This window comes from Bicyclus anynana, chromosome 9 (genome assembly GCF_947172395.1).
Source record: "Bicyclus anynana chromosome 9, ilBicAnyn1.1, whole genome shotgun sequence".
Lineage (NCBI taxonomy): Eukaryota > Metazoa > Arthropoda > Insecta > Lepidoptera > Nymphalidae > Bicyclus > Bicyclus anynana.
Window position 1 is genome coordinate 4,825,631 of NC_069091.1, and position 19,212 is coordinate 4,844,842.

A 19,212-nucleotide genomic window follows, 5' to 3' on the forward strand; every position below is an offset into this window, starting at 1 on the left:
TGACCGAAGAATGTCCTGCTTGGAACGTTGACTTGATGGTATGTTGGTATGCAATGGAAGTTCCTCAGACATTGTCAAAAAAGGGACAAAGACAAATCCAACAAATCTAAGATCATTATTAGGTCCAGGTTTCTCGAGTTTAAGTGTAACTGACCAGAATTGGTTTCAAATGTAATAAAATTTAATACAATGAGTAGTGTGGTGACGTAATGATATCCACACATCATCATTTCATAATTAGACTGGTCATTATGATTAACATGAAGCAGCAGATTGACGAAGCGTCGCATCGGGCGTCAAAATACGTCCTGTTGGTTCGTCTGAAACAAAAGGTGCAAATACCGTAACGGGTGCGAAGGCCGATGACTGTGGGTAACGAATGGGACAGTTTCATCGGGGAATGAACTTCGTTCGTGCTTGTCTATCTATCCTTTCAAAAAGTTTAATCGGAAATAGATAAAAATAACGATATGAAACAATGTGATCATATGCATATTACAACTACATAATTATTATCATCAGCATAGGTACAATAATTACCACACCATTTTAACAAGCTTTTATTTAAGTATTTTCCAGAATGCGGACAACATCTTTACAATAATTTATTTTGAAAGAAAGAAAGATAGATTAAGGGAATGAACTGTTGTAAGCTGTGTATGAATTTTTCTTCTAGAATTCAATTTTCCGTATATTAATTTGTTTTTTGGATAAATAATATAGGAAACAGTATCATCGTCTAGCGAAGAGATAGATTTCACAGGTTTCCAAAACAACAAGAAAGTGTTATAAGTACGAATAACGAATTAATGCCTTCACACAATGTGTGTTATTTGTGCGATGGCTGTGACGAATAGCAAAGTACGAAAGGAGATCGAGTCGGTTGCCGAAACGAGAGAAAGCTTCCCTCAGCAGCCTTTACTTCAATGAGCATATGGGCTCTCAAACTTAATGAGATTTAGTTCGATTATTATTATTTTAGTTCGAAATGAGCTATGCTCGGAATGATCTTTGCGTGATCGCATCAGAAATGAGGAGATTCGAAAAAGAACTAAAGTCACCGACATAGCTCAACGAGCCGCAAAGCTGAAGTGGCATCGGGCAGGGCTCATAGTTCGAAGACGTTGGGTCCCAAGGTACTGGAATGGCGATCCGGCACTAGAAAACGCAGTTTTGGTCTACTCCCTACCAAGTGGACTGTAGACATCAAGCGAGTCGCAAGGATTCGCTGGATGCTGGCGGCTCAGGATCGTGATGTTTGGAAGTCTCTACAAAAGGCCTATGTCCTGCAGTGGATCGGCTGATATGATGATGATGATGAAATGAAATAAAGTCAATGCACGAAGTCCATTCTCAAGTCTAGTCAGTCATCATCATCATCAGCCGTTATTCGTCCTCTCTTGGACATAGCCTTCTTATAAGCATCGCCAGCCTCTCTATTTTTACCTTTTTGCATCCAATCGCTGCCAGCCACCTTCCGGAGGTCGTCACTCGACCTAGTGGGGGGCGTCCCACACTCCGCTTGCTGAGACGCGGTCTCCAATTAAGGATCTTACGACTTCAATGACCATCGATCATCCGATAAACATGACCAGCCCATTCCCAATTCAATGCTCCAATCCTGACCCTGAGTTATGTCGGTTACTTTTGTTCTTTGGCGAATCACTTCCGGATTTTATGCCTCAAAGAGATTCCAAGCATAGCATAGATATCCACAGCACGCTGAGCAACTTAAAGTTTGTGGCATGTAGGTTTGTGGCATAAGTCATGACAGGTAGTTGATTCTACAAATAAAATCCTAGAAGTTCTCCCAGAAAAGCAACTTTTACCGTTGAGGTTTACAGGGAAATCTTCTCAATATACTTAAATAAAAATCAAAATAATGCTTAATAACATACTCGGATTATAATTAAAGAATAGTTTTTCATTCCACTTGTAGCGATGTCCCAAATTAAGTCAAAGAATATGTAGGTATCAAACGTAAAACTTTGTGTTAAGTTGAGAGATTCAGTTTCATTTGATTAAACAACAATTAGAACGGAAATAGAAGCCTTAATGTGAAGCCTTGTAAATCCAATTATTATTAGTATAAGATAAGTTACATAATAAATGAAGCGTGCATACGAGTATGTTACCAATATATTTTATGAAGAAATCTTCATTTGGTTGAGATTTAAACCATAGACATTTTTATTGATAGAGAATTAAGGGCAAACATTATTATGAGTCTATATTTTAAATCCCTATTAAAATTGAATTGCGCTGGTCAAATTCGGGGTTCATTATCACCCTAAGACCTCCAGTCTTAGGGTGATAATGAAACCCGAACAACGGGTCAGAACGGGTCACAACAATTTTTTGAAAGTTTAGAAAATAGCCTCCATCCTGTGCGTTTTTCGAAATATCACGTTATTGTATTTCAATAACTTTACCTACCAATTTCATAAATAGAATTAATGGTTTTATTATTATTTTTAGATAGAGACTACGCGGTATACCTACATAGAAATTTGCTTATGTCTATAAGGTTAACTTTTATTGCTTATGCCTATAAGGTTAACTTTTACAATATAGGCTTATCGAATCTGTAATTTCGAAATAAAATTTTATGATGTACAGATATTGCACGAATGTGCAATACCTATATACTATTGAACTTTAATGGTAACGGTAAATTAAAAAAAAAGCAGTAGGTAAGTCTTAATGAAAGAAAACAATATCATTATTTTAATCAACGATATTTTATACTAGAGACAGGTAACTAGCGCATCAAAACTGAGGCGGACAAATATGCATATAATTTATCATAATGTCATTTTGTCGATTATTGAACAACGAAAGTTAATTAAACAAACAATAACTAAATATACATATAGATACAATGTCGAGTTGTGTGTTTAGGATCTTCAAAAACTGTATAATGTATATACATAAATATATAGTGGAATATAACACAAAATTCTACATGTGTGCGTGCGCTCAGTGATCACTTTTTGCGGTGATTTTGTGGGGACGTAACAAATGTATAATATAAAATATCGTTGATTATAATAATAAGAACAACATATTTTCTTGGAGCATCATTAACTTACGTATCTATATTATCGTACGTACGTGCGTATGTACGATAATAGGATCAGAGATCTGGCAAATGTGTTTATAATGAAGGCGTTGTAGCCTTTGTAAATTGTAACATTTATTATGTAACTTGAAATTTGTCTTGATTGTGTGTGTCTTTATTCAATAATGTAGGTATGGTTAGCCAGTTGTTTATAAATGACTAGCGGACGCCCGCGACTTCGTCCGCGTGAAACTAGATGTAAATTTTCAACTACCCCTACCCTACACTTACCCTACCCCTTCCCTACCTACCCCTACCCCTAGCCTACACCTTCCCTACCCTACCCCTTCATAAAAAAATAGTGAAATCGAAACACATTTGTGGCCAATGATTATTTAGAGCCTCAATAGCTCAACGGTAAGAGCAGACTCATCATCGAGGGGTGGTGGTTCGATTCCCGCCCCGTTGGTCTATTGTCGTACCCACTCCTAATACTCGTACAGTCCCGACTAGTTGGAGGGGAATAGGAATATTTGTCAAATTAAAAAATATTCTTTAAAAAAAACTATAGATGTTACGTGCCAACAAAATCATCGCAAGAAGTGATTCGAATTTAGCGACTCCACTGAACGCACACATTTGTGTTTAATTACATTATATATTTATGTATGTATAGTTTTTACACTTCCTAAACACACAACTCCACATTGTAGGCAATATTTAGGCAATATTTATGCACATTTGTCCGCATAGTGCCCTATCTCTAGTATAAAATATCATTGTTTGTAGCTATAAAATAATGTCAGTTAAAAAAATAGCTAATAACGAAGCTAACTATTTAAAATGAGCATGGATACGTTTTTTTCTTGAGCTTAAACCGAATGATATTGTTGGGTAAATATTAAACATCCTTTAAAAAGGTTTCGTTCTCACGAAGGTTTTTTGTCGCCAGTACAGCGCTAATGGAGACAGTAAACTTGAATCCGGTGAAGATGCATAGCAGGTGAACCGCTTTTTATAGTGACGCGAAAGTAAGCCTGCGCTGCGTTAATTATAGGGTCAGTATGTATTTCCTTCTTATTCGCGTTTCGATGTTTCTACTGACATTTATTACATATATATACATTCATTTGTCATTATGTTCTTGGAGTTTGACCTGAATTCGTATATTATATTTTAATATTGAGGCTGTTACTAAAGCTTAGATAAATACTTCGTCCCTATGGGTACGCAAATCGTGGATTGTGAACCTTTTTATGTCCGACTGTAGATATCTGTAATACATACATATTGATAAATAATATAAGACTGAAAAATAATAAGAAATAATTTATTGTTATTAAATAGTAGGACCATTAACAGTTAATAGTGGCTAAACATTTCATATTACAATTTAAAATTATTGTTAGGTACATATAGGTACGTATGAATGAATTTATGATCGCTAATTCACAAAAAAATATGGTACAAATAGGATTGAGCCTATACATTTTACCATAACTGGTGTATCAATGTCACTATCTCATATAATTAAACATTTCTAAACAAAAAACAAAAAAATAAATGTCACAATTAGAAAAAGTAAAGTACATGACACAATGTAAATGTAGTTCCGCTAATGTAGTCAGGATACCTAATCATAATACGAGTCTATATTTGACACCTATTAATGAATTAGATATAATAAAAATTATAAAATCACTAAAAAACACAAAATCAGTAGGTTACGATATGATTAACACTACAGTATTAAAAGAATGCGCACTAGTCCTAGCATACCCGATTACTTATTTAGTGAACCTATCATTCGAACAAGGAATGTTCCCAACAAAATTAAAAAAATCTGTTGTGAAACCCATATTTAAAAAAGGTGATAAACAATTGCTTGAGAACTATAGACCAATCACACTTATACCAATTTTATCTAAAGTATTTGAGAAGATTATGAATAACAAAATATATCATTATCGTAACACATTTAATTTACTAAAAAATACACAATATGGTTTTAGAAAAGATAGCTCGACAACTTTAGCTTGCTTTTCTTTAATAAAAAATGTAACAGAATGTTTTAATAATAAAATATATCCCCTGGCATTATTTCTGGACATGACAAAGGCTTTTGATTTCGTGTCCCACAGTTTATTATTGGAAAAGTTATACAGGTACGGCATACGAGGAAAACCTCTTGACTGGGTTAAAAGTTATCTAAAAAACCGGGAACAATGTGTAGAGATTACTAAGACAGTTGGGAACAAAAGATGCCAATTTTTATCTAAATATAGACATAATGCTTTTGGAGTTCCCCAAGGCAGTATTTTGGGACCTCTATTGTTTACAATATATATTAATGACTTGCCAGATGCGATATCTCATGACTGTATTCAATTTGCTGACGATACTACATTGATCATTAAATGTAAAAACAAGCATGACATTGAAAAAGAAGCTAACATTTCATTGACTAAAGTAATAGACTGGCTAAATGACAACAACTTGCAAATCAACTTAAATAAAACTAATTACATACATTTTCAAACATATAATAATACTGCTACTGACCTTAATATCAAATATAATGACATTGTTATTAATAATATAGAATCAACAAAATTTCTAGGTATTAATATTGACAAATTCTGTAACTGGAAAGCTCACATCCATGGGGTATGTTGTAAACTAGAAAAGTTTGTTTATGTTCTGAAACGTGTCAAACAAACAACTACTCACGAAGCCGCACTGATGGCCTACCATGGATATGTGTCTTCACTGCTTAGATATGGTCTGATACTTTGGGGAAACTCGGTAGATTGTGATAGAGCATTTAGAGTACAAAAGAAATGTATCAGGGCACTCTTCGGTGTGGATATGCTCCACAGCTGCAGACCCCTGTTCACATCTTTAAAAGTATTGCCACTACCTAGCTTATATATTTTCGAAATGTGTATGTTTGTAAAAAAAAATCCAGAACAATTTATAAGCTATAGATCAATAAAAAATTTGAACACCAGGTACAAATACAAGCTATGTATGCAGAGGCACAAAGTTACCAGCAAAAATGTATACTGCATGGCGGTAACTTTATTCAATCACCTACCTGAATACATAAAAAAATTAGCTGTAAATAAATTTAGGAAGACATTATTTGATTTATTAATGAAAAAGTTGTACTATAGCGTCAATGATTACATGAATGAAAAACTTAAATAGGGACATTGACCATAAAAGTGACATTTATATTGACATTTTTTATTGACATTTATATTAACATTAATGTTAATTAATTAATTAATTTGAACTTTGTTTTATTTTTATTGTTTGTAAATTTGTAATTTGTAAATTAATTTGTATGATCTGTTAACTTTTGCACGCCAACTATGGCAGGATATGTGTTAAAATATAATATAAGACCTATGTAAATGTACCATATTCTGGCGAAATAAAATTGATTGATTGATTGATTGATTGAATGAATGTCCATATCCATTATCCACGTCCATAAAATAATCTCGGATGTAATAATAACTTTATTTGATAAATAACTTTATTATAAATACCTACATTCAAATATGTTTAAATAACTATATTATACCTAAAAACATTCAAATATTGACCAACAGGCTAATTCACTATCTTTGACATATGCTAGTCGACATAATATACGAAATTGAGATTTTATTCATTTTTATTGTATCAAATGTCATCCGGTGCTTACTGGTGGATAACATTCAGTAGGTAGATGATCTATTTTCTCAATTGATTTGTTGTTTATTTTAATAGGTTGATAATAAAGACCAAAATAGTGAATAGGCCAGCAGGGTTCTCTTTTAGACTATTATGAGGTTTGTTGTAGATTTTTTATATAGTATAGATAGGTTACTAAAATAATTTGTAGTAATTTAATAAATGTAAAACTGTTAAGTCATCCAACATTGTAACTTAAAATAAACAATCGACGATAGCTCTGGTAAAGTTATCTTGCCGTAGTGCAAAGTTCAGACCGAATGATTATGATAACACTTATCAAGTTGAATACCTACTTAGTGAAAAAAAGTTAATAAAACGGTATTTTATTAGATTACTAACGGACACCCACGACTTCATCTGCGTGGAATCTATACTAATATTATAAAGCTGAAGAGTTTGTTTGTTTTTTTGATTGAACGCGCTAATCACAGGAACTACTAATCCGATTTGAAAAATTCTTTCAGTGTTAAATAGCCCAATTATCGAGGAAGGCTATAGACTATATATTATCTCCATATTCCTACGGGAACAGCAACTACGCGGGTGAAACCACGCAGCGTCAGCTAGTCCTTCATGAATAAAAATAAAATAAAATTAGCCTTTATTACTGATGGTTAGTTGCATTGACATTTTTAAGTATATACATAATTCTTATTCATTAGCAGATTGTCCTTCGACATAGGCCTCAATATTATATTACCTTAAACTTTCCAAATGAATCAATTTATTGGTGAAAACAGGATGAAAAACCGATCAGTAGTTTTCAAGTTTATCGCGAATCACAGATAGATTATACAGAATATAGACAGACAGACGAGGCGGAGGACTTTGTTTTATAATATATATATTGTATACTTATAGATTCAATAGGTTACCTGTATTTTCGGTATTTTTATTAGCATAATAAGTAATTATTAAATCTCTACTAAAACAAATTATATAATAACAGCTGTAAACTACACCTGTACACTACATCAGTTTCATCATCATCATCTTAATTTTTTGGCGATGGACGTTCACTGCAGGTCTCCTATTGTAAGGACTTCCATTTTGAAATAAGTACTTAGTTTAAAAAAAATATATTAGATTTCGGGTTTTAGATAATTAGGTTATATCTTGTTTACGAAGTATACATTAAAATTATAAACACATTTGAGTAAAAGTAATATTTTAATTTGCATAAGATAACTATAGTTTAACTACTGCTTTACCGATATTTTCACCACTAAACAACCCTAAAAATGCATCAAAAATGTTGTCAAAACCCTCCGTCACGTGCTCTCGAACTTTAATTTTTCCAGATATTATCCATTGATGTAGCTCTTTATATGCTTCAGGAAATTTACTCTCCCAGCGGTCACATAGAAAACCTTCAATTTTCAATTGCTTAGTCACTGCAGCTACTTGAATAACGGTAGCTTTCGGTAGCTGTGTTAATTCTTCATTGTATACACTAACACAGCCACATATAGAAACCCTTCCAAAGTTATTCATTTGACTGATGATAATGCTGCTCATTTCACCCCCGACATTATCGAAGTAGCAATCTATGCCTTTCGGTGCAGCTTCCTTGAGAGACTTTTCAATATCAACAGTTTTGTAATTGAACGCTTTATCGAAGCCTAGCTCCTTTTCCAGCCAATTGACTTTTTCATCTGAACCTGTGAAACCAATTACTCTACATCCTTTTATTTTAGCGATTTGACCGACTATGGATCCTACAGCGCCCGCTGCAACAGTGACTACGACTGTTTCACCAGGAACTGGCTTGCATATTTCAAGTAACCCAAAATATGCTGTTAAACCTGAAGGACCCATTGCTCCAACGCCTAAGGAACTCGATAAACCGTTCAAATCTGGTACCCTGCGCACTATTCCACTGTGATCAATTTTAGGAGCATTCATGTTAAAGATGGAATATTCACACCACCCCTTGTATGTAAGTAGTTTTGTACCAACTGGATATTCAGGATGCTTAGACTCTTCTATCGTAGCTACTTGAGGCGAGAACTGGTCAAACGGTAAAGGATACATCTTGTTATACAATCTCAAGTATGGATCAACGCTGATCCACTCAGTCTTGAGAAGAACGTCACCATCCTGAAGTGAAGGCAACTCACATTCTACAATTTCGAAATCATCACGTTTTGGAATTCCCTCAAAATATTTTTTCACGACATATTTTCGTGTCTTCACCATTTTATGTACTAATCGTCTCTGACACAAATGTATCGAAATATTTTTCAAATGGCAATATTATCCTAATCATAACGACACTATGATATAATAATAATTATTGTAGTATCATAAATATGTATACTAATCGTGTGTTTACTTTGAAATTAGTTTTTAGAGATCTGTACAAGAAAATCTTGTAGTATTTTTACGTTTTTATGTTTGCCTTTTATATTGGACTGGAATAGACTAATTTTACTTACTACAAACGAATACCTACAACAACGCACTATTATACACTATAATTTATTAAATAAATAAATTACGCCCAACACGTATAACAAAATAATTTTATGAACACACAATGAAAATGTATAATGACGTCAAACTTAAATAATGATCGTTCACGCAGATATCTCCTAATCTAAATCGCTCCATTTCATTGAAATTACTTACGATATTAATTGTAAATCGCACGAAAGTCCGATTAGTTATTTCAAAGATAAGATTAGAACAATTGTAATAATAACATTCTAGGTGTATGTAATTTGTCTACCGAGAATTTGAATAATATCATTATAATTTTACTACTGCTTTACCCACATTTTCACCACTGAACAACCCTAAAAATGCATCAAAAATGTTGTCAAAACCCTCCGTCACGTGCTCTCGAACTTTAAGTTTTCCAGACACAATCCATTGATGTAACTCTTTATATGCTTCAGAAAATCGATTTTCCCAGCGGTGACATAGAAAACCTTCAATTTTTAATTGCTTAGTAACAACAGCTACTTGTACAATTGTAGCTTTCGGTAATTTTGCAAAGTCTTCATTGTATGCACTAATACAGCCACATATAGAGACCCTCCCAAAGTCATTCATTTGACTGATAATTATGCTGCTAATTTGGCCTCCGACATTATCGAAGTAGCAATCTATGCCTTTCGGTGTCGCTTCCTTGAGAGACTTTTCAATATCAACTGTTTTGTAATTGAACGCTTTATCGAAGCCTAGCTCCTTTTCCAGCCAATTGACTTTTTCATCCGAACCTGTGAAACCAACTACTCTACATCCTTTTATTTTAGCGATTTGTCCAACTATGGATCCTACAGCGCCCGCTGCAACAGTGACTACGACAGTTTCACCAGCCACTGGTTTGCATATTTCAAGTAATCCAAAATATGCAGTTACACCTGACGGACCCATTACTCCAACGCCTAAGGAACTCGATAAACCGTTCATATCTGGTAATCTGTGCACACCTAGACTTTGATCACGTATATTCATGTTAAGGATGGAATATTCACACCAGCCCTTGTTTGAAAGGAGCTTTGTACCAACTGGATATTTAGGATGCTTAGATTCTTCGACCGTTGCTATTTGAGGCGAGAATTGGTCAAACGGTACAGGATGCATTTTGTTAAACAGTCTCAAGTATGGATCTACACTGATCCATTCAGTCTTCAGAAGAATATCACCATCCTGAAGTGAAGGTAATTCGTATTCTACAATTTCGAAATCATCACGTTTTGGAATTCCCTCAAAGTATCTTTTAACTATATATTTTCTTGTTTTCACCATTTTATGCTCTATTCCAGAAAAATATTTATTTCGTAACTGACACAAATTTATCTGAATGTCACTTTAAATAGCAAAGTTATCTTAACCAAAACACTACATCATAATATAAAATATGTTGACGATCATCAACATATTTTATACTTATCGTGAGTTTAATTGATGTGATTTTTTAAAATTATTTTTTTGAGATCTGTTACAAAAAAACCTTGAAATATTATTATTATTTATTATTCTTGTTTGCCTTTTATATTGAACGGGGATAGACCGTAAAATAATGTAGATTAACCTAGGTGCACACTGCACATAATTACTTTAATCATACAATTGGATTTTAAGTTTTTTAGGATAATTTTTGGAATCTAACTTATAAAGAAACATTAAAAAAAAAATAGGATCAATTTGCTGACTTGATTTGATTGCTTACTACTTAAGAGTACTTTATATAATTTTTACTACGAGAAAATAATATTTTTATTAACTAAATAAGTTAATACTGTACTTATATAAAAATACAATTTGTGAAGATTATTTGAAAAAAAAAATGCCTTTATTTTAATTTGAATGAAATATATAAAAACGTTCCTATTAATATATGCAAAATGTCCTGTTAAGGGAAAAATGCAATGTCTATTATGTGACATCCAGTTAAGTAAAAATGAATTTTTCATCAGTAGGCATGTGTACATAGAGATAAGTAGTATTATTTAATATTTAATTTAATTATTGTTTTAAAATAATATTTTATTATAAAAAAATATAATAAAACTTATAAAAAAGTTGTTTTAGTTTTCAAAAAGTAATTTTTGAGTTTATATATTTAAGGTTCTGATTATAAAAAAAGAAAATAGAACTATATAGACCATATATTATTAAAATTTGTATCTTACACTTTTCTAAATCTATTATTATATTTTCACAACAGCTTTACCGGTGTTGTCACCATTCAGCATTCCTACAAATGCATCGACAATATTTTCAAAGCCTTCAGTAATGTGCTCTCTAGTTTTCAAACTACCGGATTTAATCCACTTTGATAGATCCGCAAATGCTTCTGGCCACCTATCTCTCCATCGGGGTACTAAGAAACCTTCTATTTTCAGTTGCTTCATAACTATTGCTACTTGTAGTATTGTAGCTTTTGGTAATTTAGATAAGTCATCATTATAAGTACTTATACTTCCACATACGGAGATCCTTCCCAAGTCGTTCATTTGGTTTATAATGATGCTGCTTATTTCACCCCCAACATTATCAAAGTAGCAATCAATGCCTTTGGGCGCAGCTTCCTTGAGCACCTTTTGAACGTCAACAGTTTTGTAATTGAACGCTCTGTCAAATCCGAGTTCATTTTCCAACCAGTTAACTTTATCATCGGAGCCAGCAAAGCCAATTACTCGACAACCTTTAATCTTAGCGATTTGACCCACAAGAGACCCCACAGCTCCTGCCGCGCCGGTGACGACAACGGTCTCTCCAGCTTTAGGTTGACATATTTCAAGAAACCCGAAATAAGCTGTTGCACCTGGCATGCCCACTGCTCCAACACCCAAAGAGTTTGATAGTCCCTTTAAATCAGGCAACTTGTATACTATATCTGCTGAAGAATTAGACACATTAGCGTTTATGATACTATAATCACACCAGCCCTTGTGTGATACAATTCTGCTGCCAACGGGATACCGAGGGTCCTTCGAGTCTTCCACCAATCCAACTTGATAAGAAAACTGATCATAAGGCACTGGAAACCGTGTGTTGTACGCTCTTAAGTAGGGATCAACACTGACCCACTCGGTTTTCACTAAAATTTCACCATTCTGAATTGGTGGCAGTTCGCTCTCAACTATATCGAAATCATCGCGTTTCGGAACTCCTTCAAAGTGACGCTTGACTACGTATTTCCTGGCCTTGACCATGTTCTTCTTTAATTGGAATATCACAACTGGTTATTATCTAAAACAACAATGTTATATAAAGTCACAGTTATCATACAGTTTATCTAAGACATCAAAATTATCGCTGCCATCGTAACTATCTATTGATTACAATGCGTAAGTATTATTGACGTAATTTCCACTATACTAGATCTAGAAATCATAGAAATCGTGCTCATTTAACGATCGATAATGATTTTTTGATACTTATTGTATACATAGCAACTGCTAGACCTAGGCTATTTTTTTAAATTTTCTTTTTTAATTTTCTTTCATATTTTTAAGATTAAAAAAAACAAGTAACAAATGAACAGAGAAACAAACAGAATTTATATGTGCTACATTATTTTGTCATTGGCGGTACGGAACTTAAGCAAAACAAATAAATGTCAATCTTTCCATATTTTGTTATCTTTGCATTTTTTGTTAGGTTGATGATACAAAACAAACTCATATGAATTATTTACCGGTTTCGATATTAACAATAATTCTATGTATAATTATAATAATAATCGGTACTTACGACACGTCAGCTTACACGAAAAACTTCTAGATACCTATTCTGAAGTGAATTATTGAATGCTGATTATCGTGTTATGACAACGTGTTACTATATGCCGCGGTCACTTTGGAATGATTCGTTTATTCGCTTTATTTGCATTGTATGCTTGTATAAGTAATTGAGAACATAGTTCGTACCTACTCATATAAAAAAATGTTCAAACAAACAAAGAGCCTGTGAGTGTCAGACTTTCGTTTCGAATCTGAAAGTGTGTCAGCTAATTCGTCTACCACAGGTAAGTAGGTCCGTTAGGGAACATATTTTAAACCGTGATGGCTTTGAGAGGAAAGAAAGTTTTATGGATCTAGACTCCTAATAGTCCAAGTCCACTGAAACGTTCGACTTCAAAAACGCGGAGCGGTAAAACGCCCAATTACGTTTAATTATAAAAATATGCCGTGCGCTCCCGACAAATAAAAAAGTATTACCATGAAGCGTAATTTATTTACATTTCCTATAGGATATTGTAACAAATCATATGCCTATATCAGAATTCAGACACTTCGTAGTAACCTTTTGCTGGAGACCCTTAAAATCTTTACAGTGTTTTTCGAAACGAAAACTACTATCGCATTACCAATCGAGATCCAAATTCCATAGTTGCCTATTTACCTATCATACGTACTTGACAATCTTTTATAAAATCCCCGAGGTCTGGCTATGACAGGCTTTCAATATACAACTAAACATCAGCGTAAGCATGAATTCGTATTTTTTTTGGACGATATGATTAGTATGGAGCTCTAAGCGTCACGATTAACAAGTACATACTAATTCAAACAACATAGGCAACATCTACTATAGAAGACACGTATCTACTATAGGTACAAAGTTTAGCCGAAATAGTTATTTACGTGCTTCTGTTGTTATTTTATAACACTTTTTCAAAATTATTATTGAATCCCGTAGGAATATAGTTCCCGTTCCCGTAGGAATACGGGGATAATATATAGTCTATAGCCTTCCTCGATAAATGGCCTATCTAACATTGAAAGAATTTTTCAAATCGGACCAGTAGTTCCTGAGATTAGCGCGTTCAACCAAACAAACAAACTCTTCAGCTTTATAATATTACTTAGTATAGATTTCATACTTATAATACCTATCTACTTAGTCCGTATGCGGTTACTCACGTGTTTCGCACGATTTCCAAACGAACAATAACTTTCCTTGCAAAATGAGATCGAAGATTTTCCGACGTGCATAGATTCCGTGAGGAAATACTATACTGTCAGTTTTAATAACAATGGGAGAACGATATGGAACTTAATAACTATTATCCGGTTTAATTTTTAACTAATTATTCACGAGTTTCTATTTTTAGAACCAAGCTAGGTTATATTTTATGTTTTGGCGAGCAAGTAAGTTGTTATATTAAATAAATTAACATAATAATTAATAGTTAAGCTCGGTGTAGGTATTTTATGTAAGGAGTATCCAAGCATAGGTTTTTAATATTGATATAGGCAGTAAACTTTTTACGAATACCTAAATAACTGATTCCTACGTTCGATTCGATCTATTTCAAAGAAGTTTTATACATTTTCGTTCAGTAGTAATAAGTTTCGGTTAGATAAGAACAAACAGAAATACTTAGACTATTAACCTATAGACCCGCATCACCTAACAATTTATCACTCTAAACGTAAGCCACTTCTGTGACTATGTGAGCGTAAGAGCTAAGCTAATTACAGTCGCCGAAACACACACAAGCATAAGTTCGCTTGTAATTTATTTACATTTTTCATGATGTGTTTCACGGTGTTATAAATCTATGCAGAAATACCATTTTTTTTTACTGTGGAAACAGGGTAGCACTTTGTGGTTAAGGATGTGATCCTTGCATGCTCTGTAGCGCTATTCTGGAACTATGTTTTTATTTCGGAACACACTGTAATTAATTTTCCTTATGGAATATAACCCTAGAGTTATGGGAAATACTCCTGACCATCCTGTATAGGCTACTTTTTATTCCGTAATTACTCCAGGGTTGGGAATGATTCCCGCAGGGATTGTGAAAAACTGGAATTCACGCGAATGAAGTCGCAGGTACGCGCTTGTATTTTTAAATTTTTACAAAATAAACTTTCTTCGGATAAACGATGATTTAGTATGGATATAAAATCGGCTGACCTATAACAGCGATCTGTCACGATCTACTTCACGCTTTGATTTGTTTACGTTCACCGCAGTTGTGCGATTGTGATGAACTAATCGAGATCGTTGTCTAACTCGCTTTTGTAAGTCCATAATAGAATTGTAAGGAATCTTGTACGAACATAAAAATGTTAATTGACTCCATTTCAATCGAAATAAATTTACCTAAAGACTATTATAGAGCCGTGATAGCCCAGTGGATATGACCTCTGCCTTTGATTCGGACGGCGTAGGTTCGAATCCAATCCGAAGCATGCACCTCCAACTTTTCAATTGTGTGCATCTTAAGAAATTAAATATCACGTGTCTCAAACGGTGAAGGAAAACATCGTGAGGAAACTTGCACACCAGAGAACCGTGATACCGTTTGAGACACGTGATATTTAATTTCTTAAAATGCACACAACTGAAAAGTTCTTTCTTTCCTTGGACCGGACTTGACCCTACGCCCTCCGGAATCGGAGGCAGAGGTCGTATCCACTGGGCTATTACGGTTATTCTTTACTCTTTCTTTACCCCTCATTAATTGGGTCTCATTTTGATCCAGGGCATCCCTCCAAGGCACGCTACGCTACTGCCTATTAGTCTGTTTGTCCATCCATTGAATCTACTATTAGTATTATATAGTAGACAGCTGTAATATAGCACGCCGAAAAAGTAGTGAAATAAAATCTCGAAAGATGTTCTTATACATGTAGAGATGATTTTTTTCAAATAGTTTATCTCTTAATATGGGATGTCATTGGATAGGTCATTTAAAAATTCTGTAACTGTATTAACAAATTTTCAATTTAGGAATCTGTTTGTTAAATATTAATGTACAAAGTATTAATTTTTGTTACAGTCAAGTGAACTTGACTTTTAAATTGAGAAATTAACTTTTACTTTAGCTCTATCTACTTCGCTATAAAGATGATAAAGGTTAATAAATTAATAATATAATTTTATATAAATAAAAAAAAGTGAAAATGATACTTATGCGTATGAAAGCAAAGGTGATATGTAAAGACTATAATATTCTAAGATGGATAACTATGTAAAACATGATATTTATGTAAGAGTGAAAGTAGGTACTCTACGGGCAAAATTGCTACATTAAATATTATGATACTGTAATATTTCTATTTTGACGATATCAAATCTATCAAAACCTTTAAATATTTTTGAGATAATCCGTGTAGATAAATGTTAAGTATAAACTAATTAATAGGTTGCATTTATGATAATTAATGATACGTAAAGCTGCTCAAAGTGTTTCAACGTTTTAAATAAAATCTATTCCAATGCTAGCTACTAATAAAGCTGTAGATTTGGTTTGTTTGTTTATTTGCTTGAACGCGCTAATCTCAGGAACTACTGATCCGATTTGAAAAATTCTTTCAGTGTTAGATAGCCTATTTATCAAGGAAGGATATAGGCTATATATTAACCCCCATATTCCTACAGGATCGGGCATCAGCTAGTATCTAATATAAAGATTAAAGACTTTTTCTTCTTCTGTTATGGCTATCTCCTATCGGAGGTTAGCAGTCATTAAGGCTAATTTTACTTTATTTGCCGCTGCCCGAAACAGTGATCTGGTAGTCATATATTGAACCATTGGCGTAAGTAATTCTTGAGCCACGTCTACGACCAGGCCTTCATTTTCCCTAAATAATAAGCTGGAACTGGTCATATTTGGAGTTTCGTATTATATGACCCAGGTATTCGAGTGTCCTCCTATGAACTTACTGCAGAACCTCTATTGGCTTTAGCATTCTTTGCAACACAGTAGTATTGTATAAACGATCCCTAAAAACTATTATTTATGCGTAAATATCTAAATTACCTAACTAATTATTATCATTAGTAATTTTAATTTAATATATAATAATTTAAAACGAAATAATTAATCAATAAAATAAAAAAATATTGATTAATTATTTCGTTTAAAATTATTTATTTCGTTTAATTTTCTTATAAGTATTTTAAAATCATAACAAAAATTAAAAACCAAGTGTTAGATAATAAAGAAAAATATCTAAAACCACTGATTTGTACAAACAATTAAGCAGGTGTCTAGCTTTCCTTAAAAGGTCGTTGGAATTATTATTACCTTTTAAATGTTTATTTATAATTTCAGTCATGAAACCAAGAGCTGTCCGTAGCAATTTGATATTTTTGCGACAGTATTTTTTCTCTTCCGTTAAAAAAGTAATGAATTTCTCAATATTGTAAACACTAACAATATTCAACACATAAAAAAATGCTTACCAATAATCAATATCCAAGAATCAAATTGACAGTCCTCTTATATAAAAAAAAACATAAGCAAAAAAAAATAAACAAATTAAACGTTTGACATAAAGGTGATTATACACTGCACTTCCTATTTCACGGACACCGTAGCGCCGCGCGTCGTTTTTGACGACTTGACTACGACTGGCTGGTTTAAGCTGTAGCAAGTTGCAAGCCAAATCCCTCTAGTAGGCTCTACTTTCGTTTGAGCTCTTTAATTTAATTTAATATGACAAAGTTAAAAAAAAAAGAAAATATTATCTATGGTGATGTTTTTCTTTACTTTACGTTAGATAAAGCTTGTATAAACAATACTTTTGCATTGATCTGGTGATTAAGGGTAAGCATACATAATTTACTATAATATATTATGTGTAAGTTATAAACCTAGACTATTTCTAATAAATGTAATCAAAAACCTAATAACACTTTATCTTGAACTAATTATGTAGTCTTCCACTTTTGTACCTAATTATAAATCTTTTGTGCTTTAATTATGTATCTAATAGCTGTCGTAAAAGTGTTGTGCCCTATTCAGTATATTTAATGGTTTCCTAGCTATTATTATGTCTAGGTATACAGAGTTTATTTTTGAATGGTGATGCATGTAGTTGATTTCGTCCGCGATTTTCGAATATTCTTTTTCCTTATAAAACCAAGAAACTTGGAGCATTCTAAGTTGTAACATAAGCAAATTAATGAAACTGATTTAGTAGTTTTTGAGATTTGCATGAACACGCAGACATTTAATTTTTTTGAGCTTTTTTAGCGTATGTATGTCAACTACTCTGTTCAAATATGCGTACAACGACTCCCGTAGAAGCCAAAACTGCGGCTTTCCGTGCAAATTTTGGTACTTATTTTGAACATTTATGTTCAGTTTTAATAGTTTACTAGGTAATCGTATTCTATGAAATACTCTGAACGGTAAATCCTTCTAGTATTGAAAAAAAATGATAATACACACAATAATGGTGAAAATTCGACATCAAAAGATGCTGTAACTTCGTAACTGGTGGTTGCGAAAATTAAGCAACGAAAGAAATTAGAAAAAAATACAAAGACAATCTTTAAAAAATAGAAGATACCATAACTTGTTGTGTTTTATTTGAATTTGGAACGCGATCGGCCAAGCGCGACGCTCCCTCGGACGCGGCGGTCGCGCGTTGACCGTGACGCTTCAGCCGGCGCGGGCATATGCTACGTGGGCATAGATTAAATATTAATAACACCTACCACGTACTTAGCGATTCATGGTGTGTAACTGCTTTCTTGGTTTCTTAAACAGTATTTTAATGAAACGGTTTAGTAAATACGAAATGTGTAACTAATTCAATTACGGCGGGCTTTTCCATTAACATGGAATAGTGTGGCTTTCTTTGGATTGACTTACAATTTTTATCGTACATAGTAGGTAAGAATCTTTTGACAAACATCAGCTATGGAAAAGAAACGACCGCAAATTTAGATATTTCAGATAGATAGGTACGTAGAATAATAATATGGTAAAGATATTTGTAACAACAGTGACCGATTGCCAATAGTCCAATCATTTGTTAAAGGCAATTTGTTAAACCATTTGTCACAGGCAGGCACTTAGAAGACGCGATAGACCCATAATACTGGAGTGGCGGCCCCGTATCGTAACGAACTAGGGGTCACCGAGTGATCACCTAGTGTTGCTTGCCTGGATGATCGACACTAGGTGATCAACTAAATAC

At 33.4% G+C, this 19,212-nt stretch overlaps 4 protein-coding genes across 4 annotated transcripts in view; all 4 read right to left on the bottom strand.

The window, feature by feature from the left end:
• The window catches only part of LOC112047267 (cadherin-23), a 56,358-nt gene extending 38,709 nt beyond the window's left edge, over positions 1-17,649 (bottom strand). Inside the window, exon 1 of the mRNA XM_024084337.2 lies at positions 17,468-17,649. The gene's annotated coding sequence lies outside the window, so the exon portion shown is untranslated. The remainder of the gene's footprint in view (positions 1-17,467) is intronic.
• On the bottom strand, positions 5,796-9,024 carry LOC112047268 (prostaglandin reductase 1-like). The gene has a single exon (XM_052883344.1). The coding sequence runs from the start codon at positions 9,005-9,007 to the stop codon at positions 7,997-7,999; it is 1,011 nt and encodes a 336-aa protein (XP_052739304.1). The 5' UTR covers positions 9,008-9,024; the 3' UTR covers positions 5,796-7,996.
• LOC112047271 (prostaglandin reductase 1-like) lies at positions 9,559-11,400 on the bottom strand. Its single transcript, XM_052883346.1, has one exon. It carries the CDS (start codon positions 10,562-10,564, stop codon positions 9,560-9,562), a length of 1,005 nt encoding a protein of 334 aa, XP_052739306.1. The 5' UTR covers positions 10,565-11,400; the 3' UTR covers position 9,559.
• On the bottom strand, positions 11,416-13,606 carry LOC112047270 (prostaglandin reductase 1-like). Its single transcript, XM_052883345.1, has 2 exons — positions 13,019-13,606; positions 11,416-12,514 (listed from the first exon to the last, which is right to left on the bottom strand). The coding sequence occupies exon 2, from the start codon at positions 12,475-12,477 to the stop codon at positions 11,470-11,472; it is 1,008 nt and encodes a 335-aa protein (XP_052739305.1). The 5' UTR covers positions 12,478-12,514; positions 13,019-13,606; the 3' UTR covers positions 11,416-11,469.
• Positions 17,650-19,212: the final 1,563 nt, after the last annotated feature.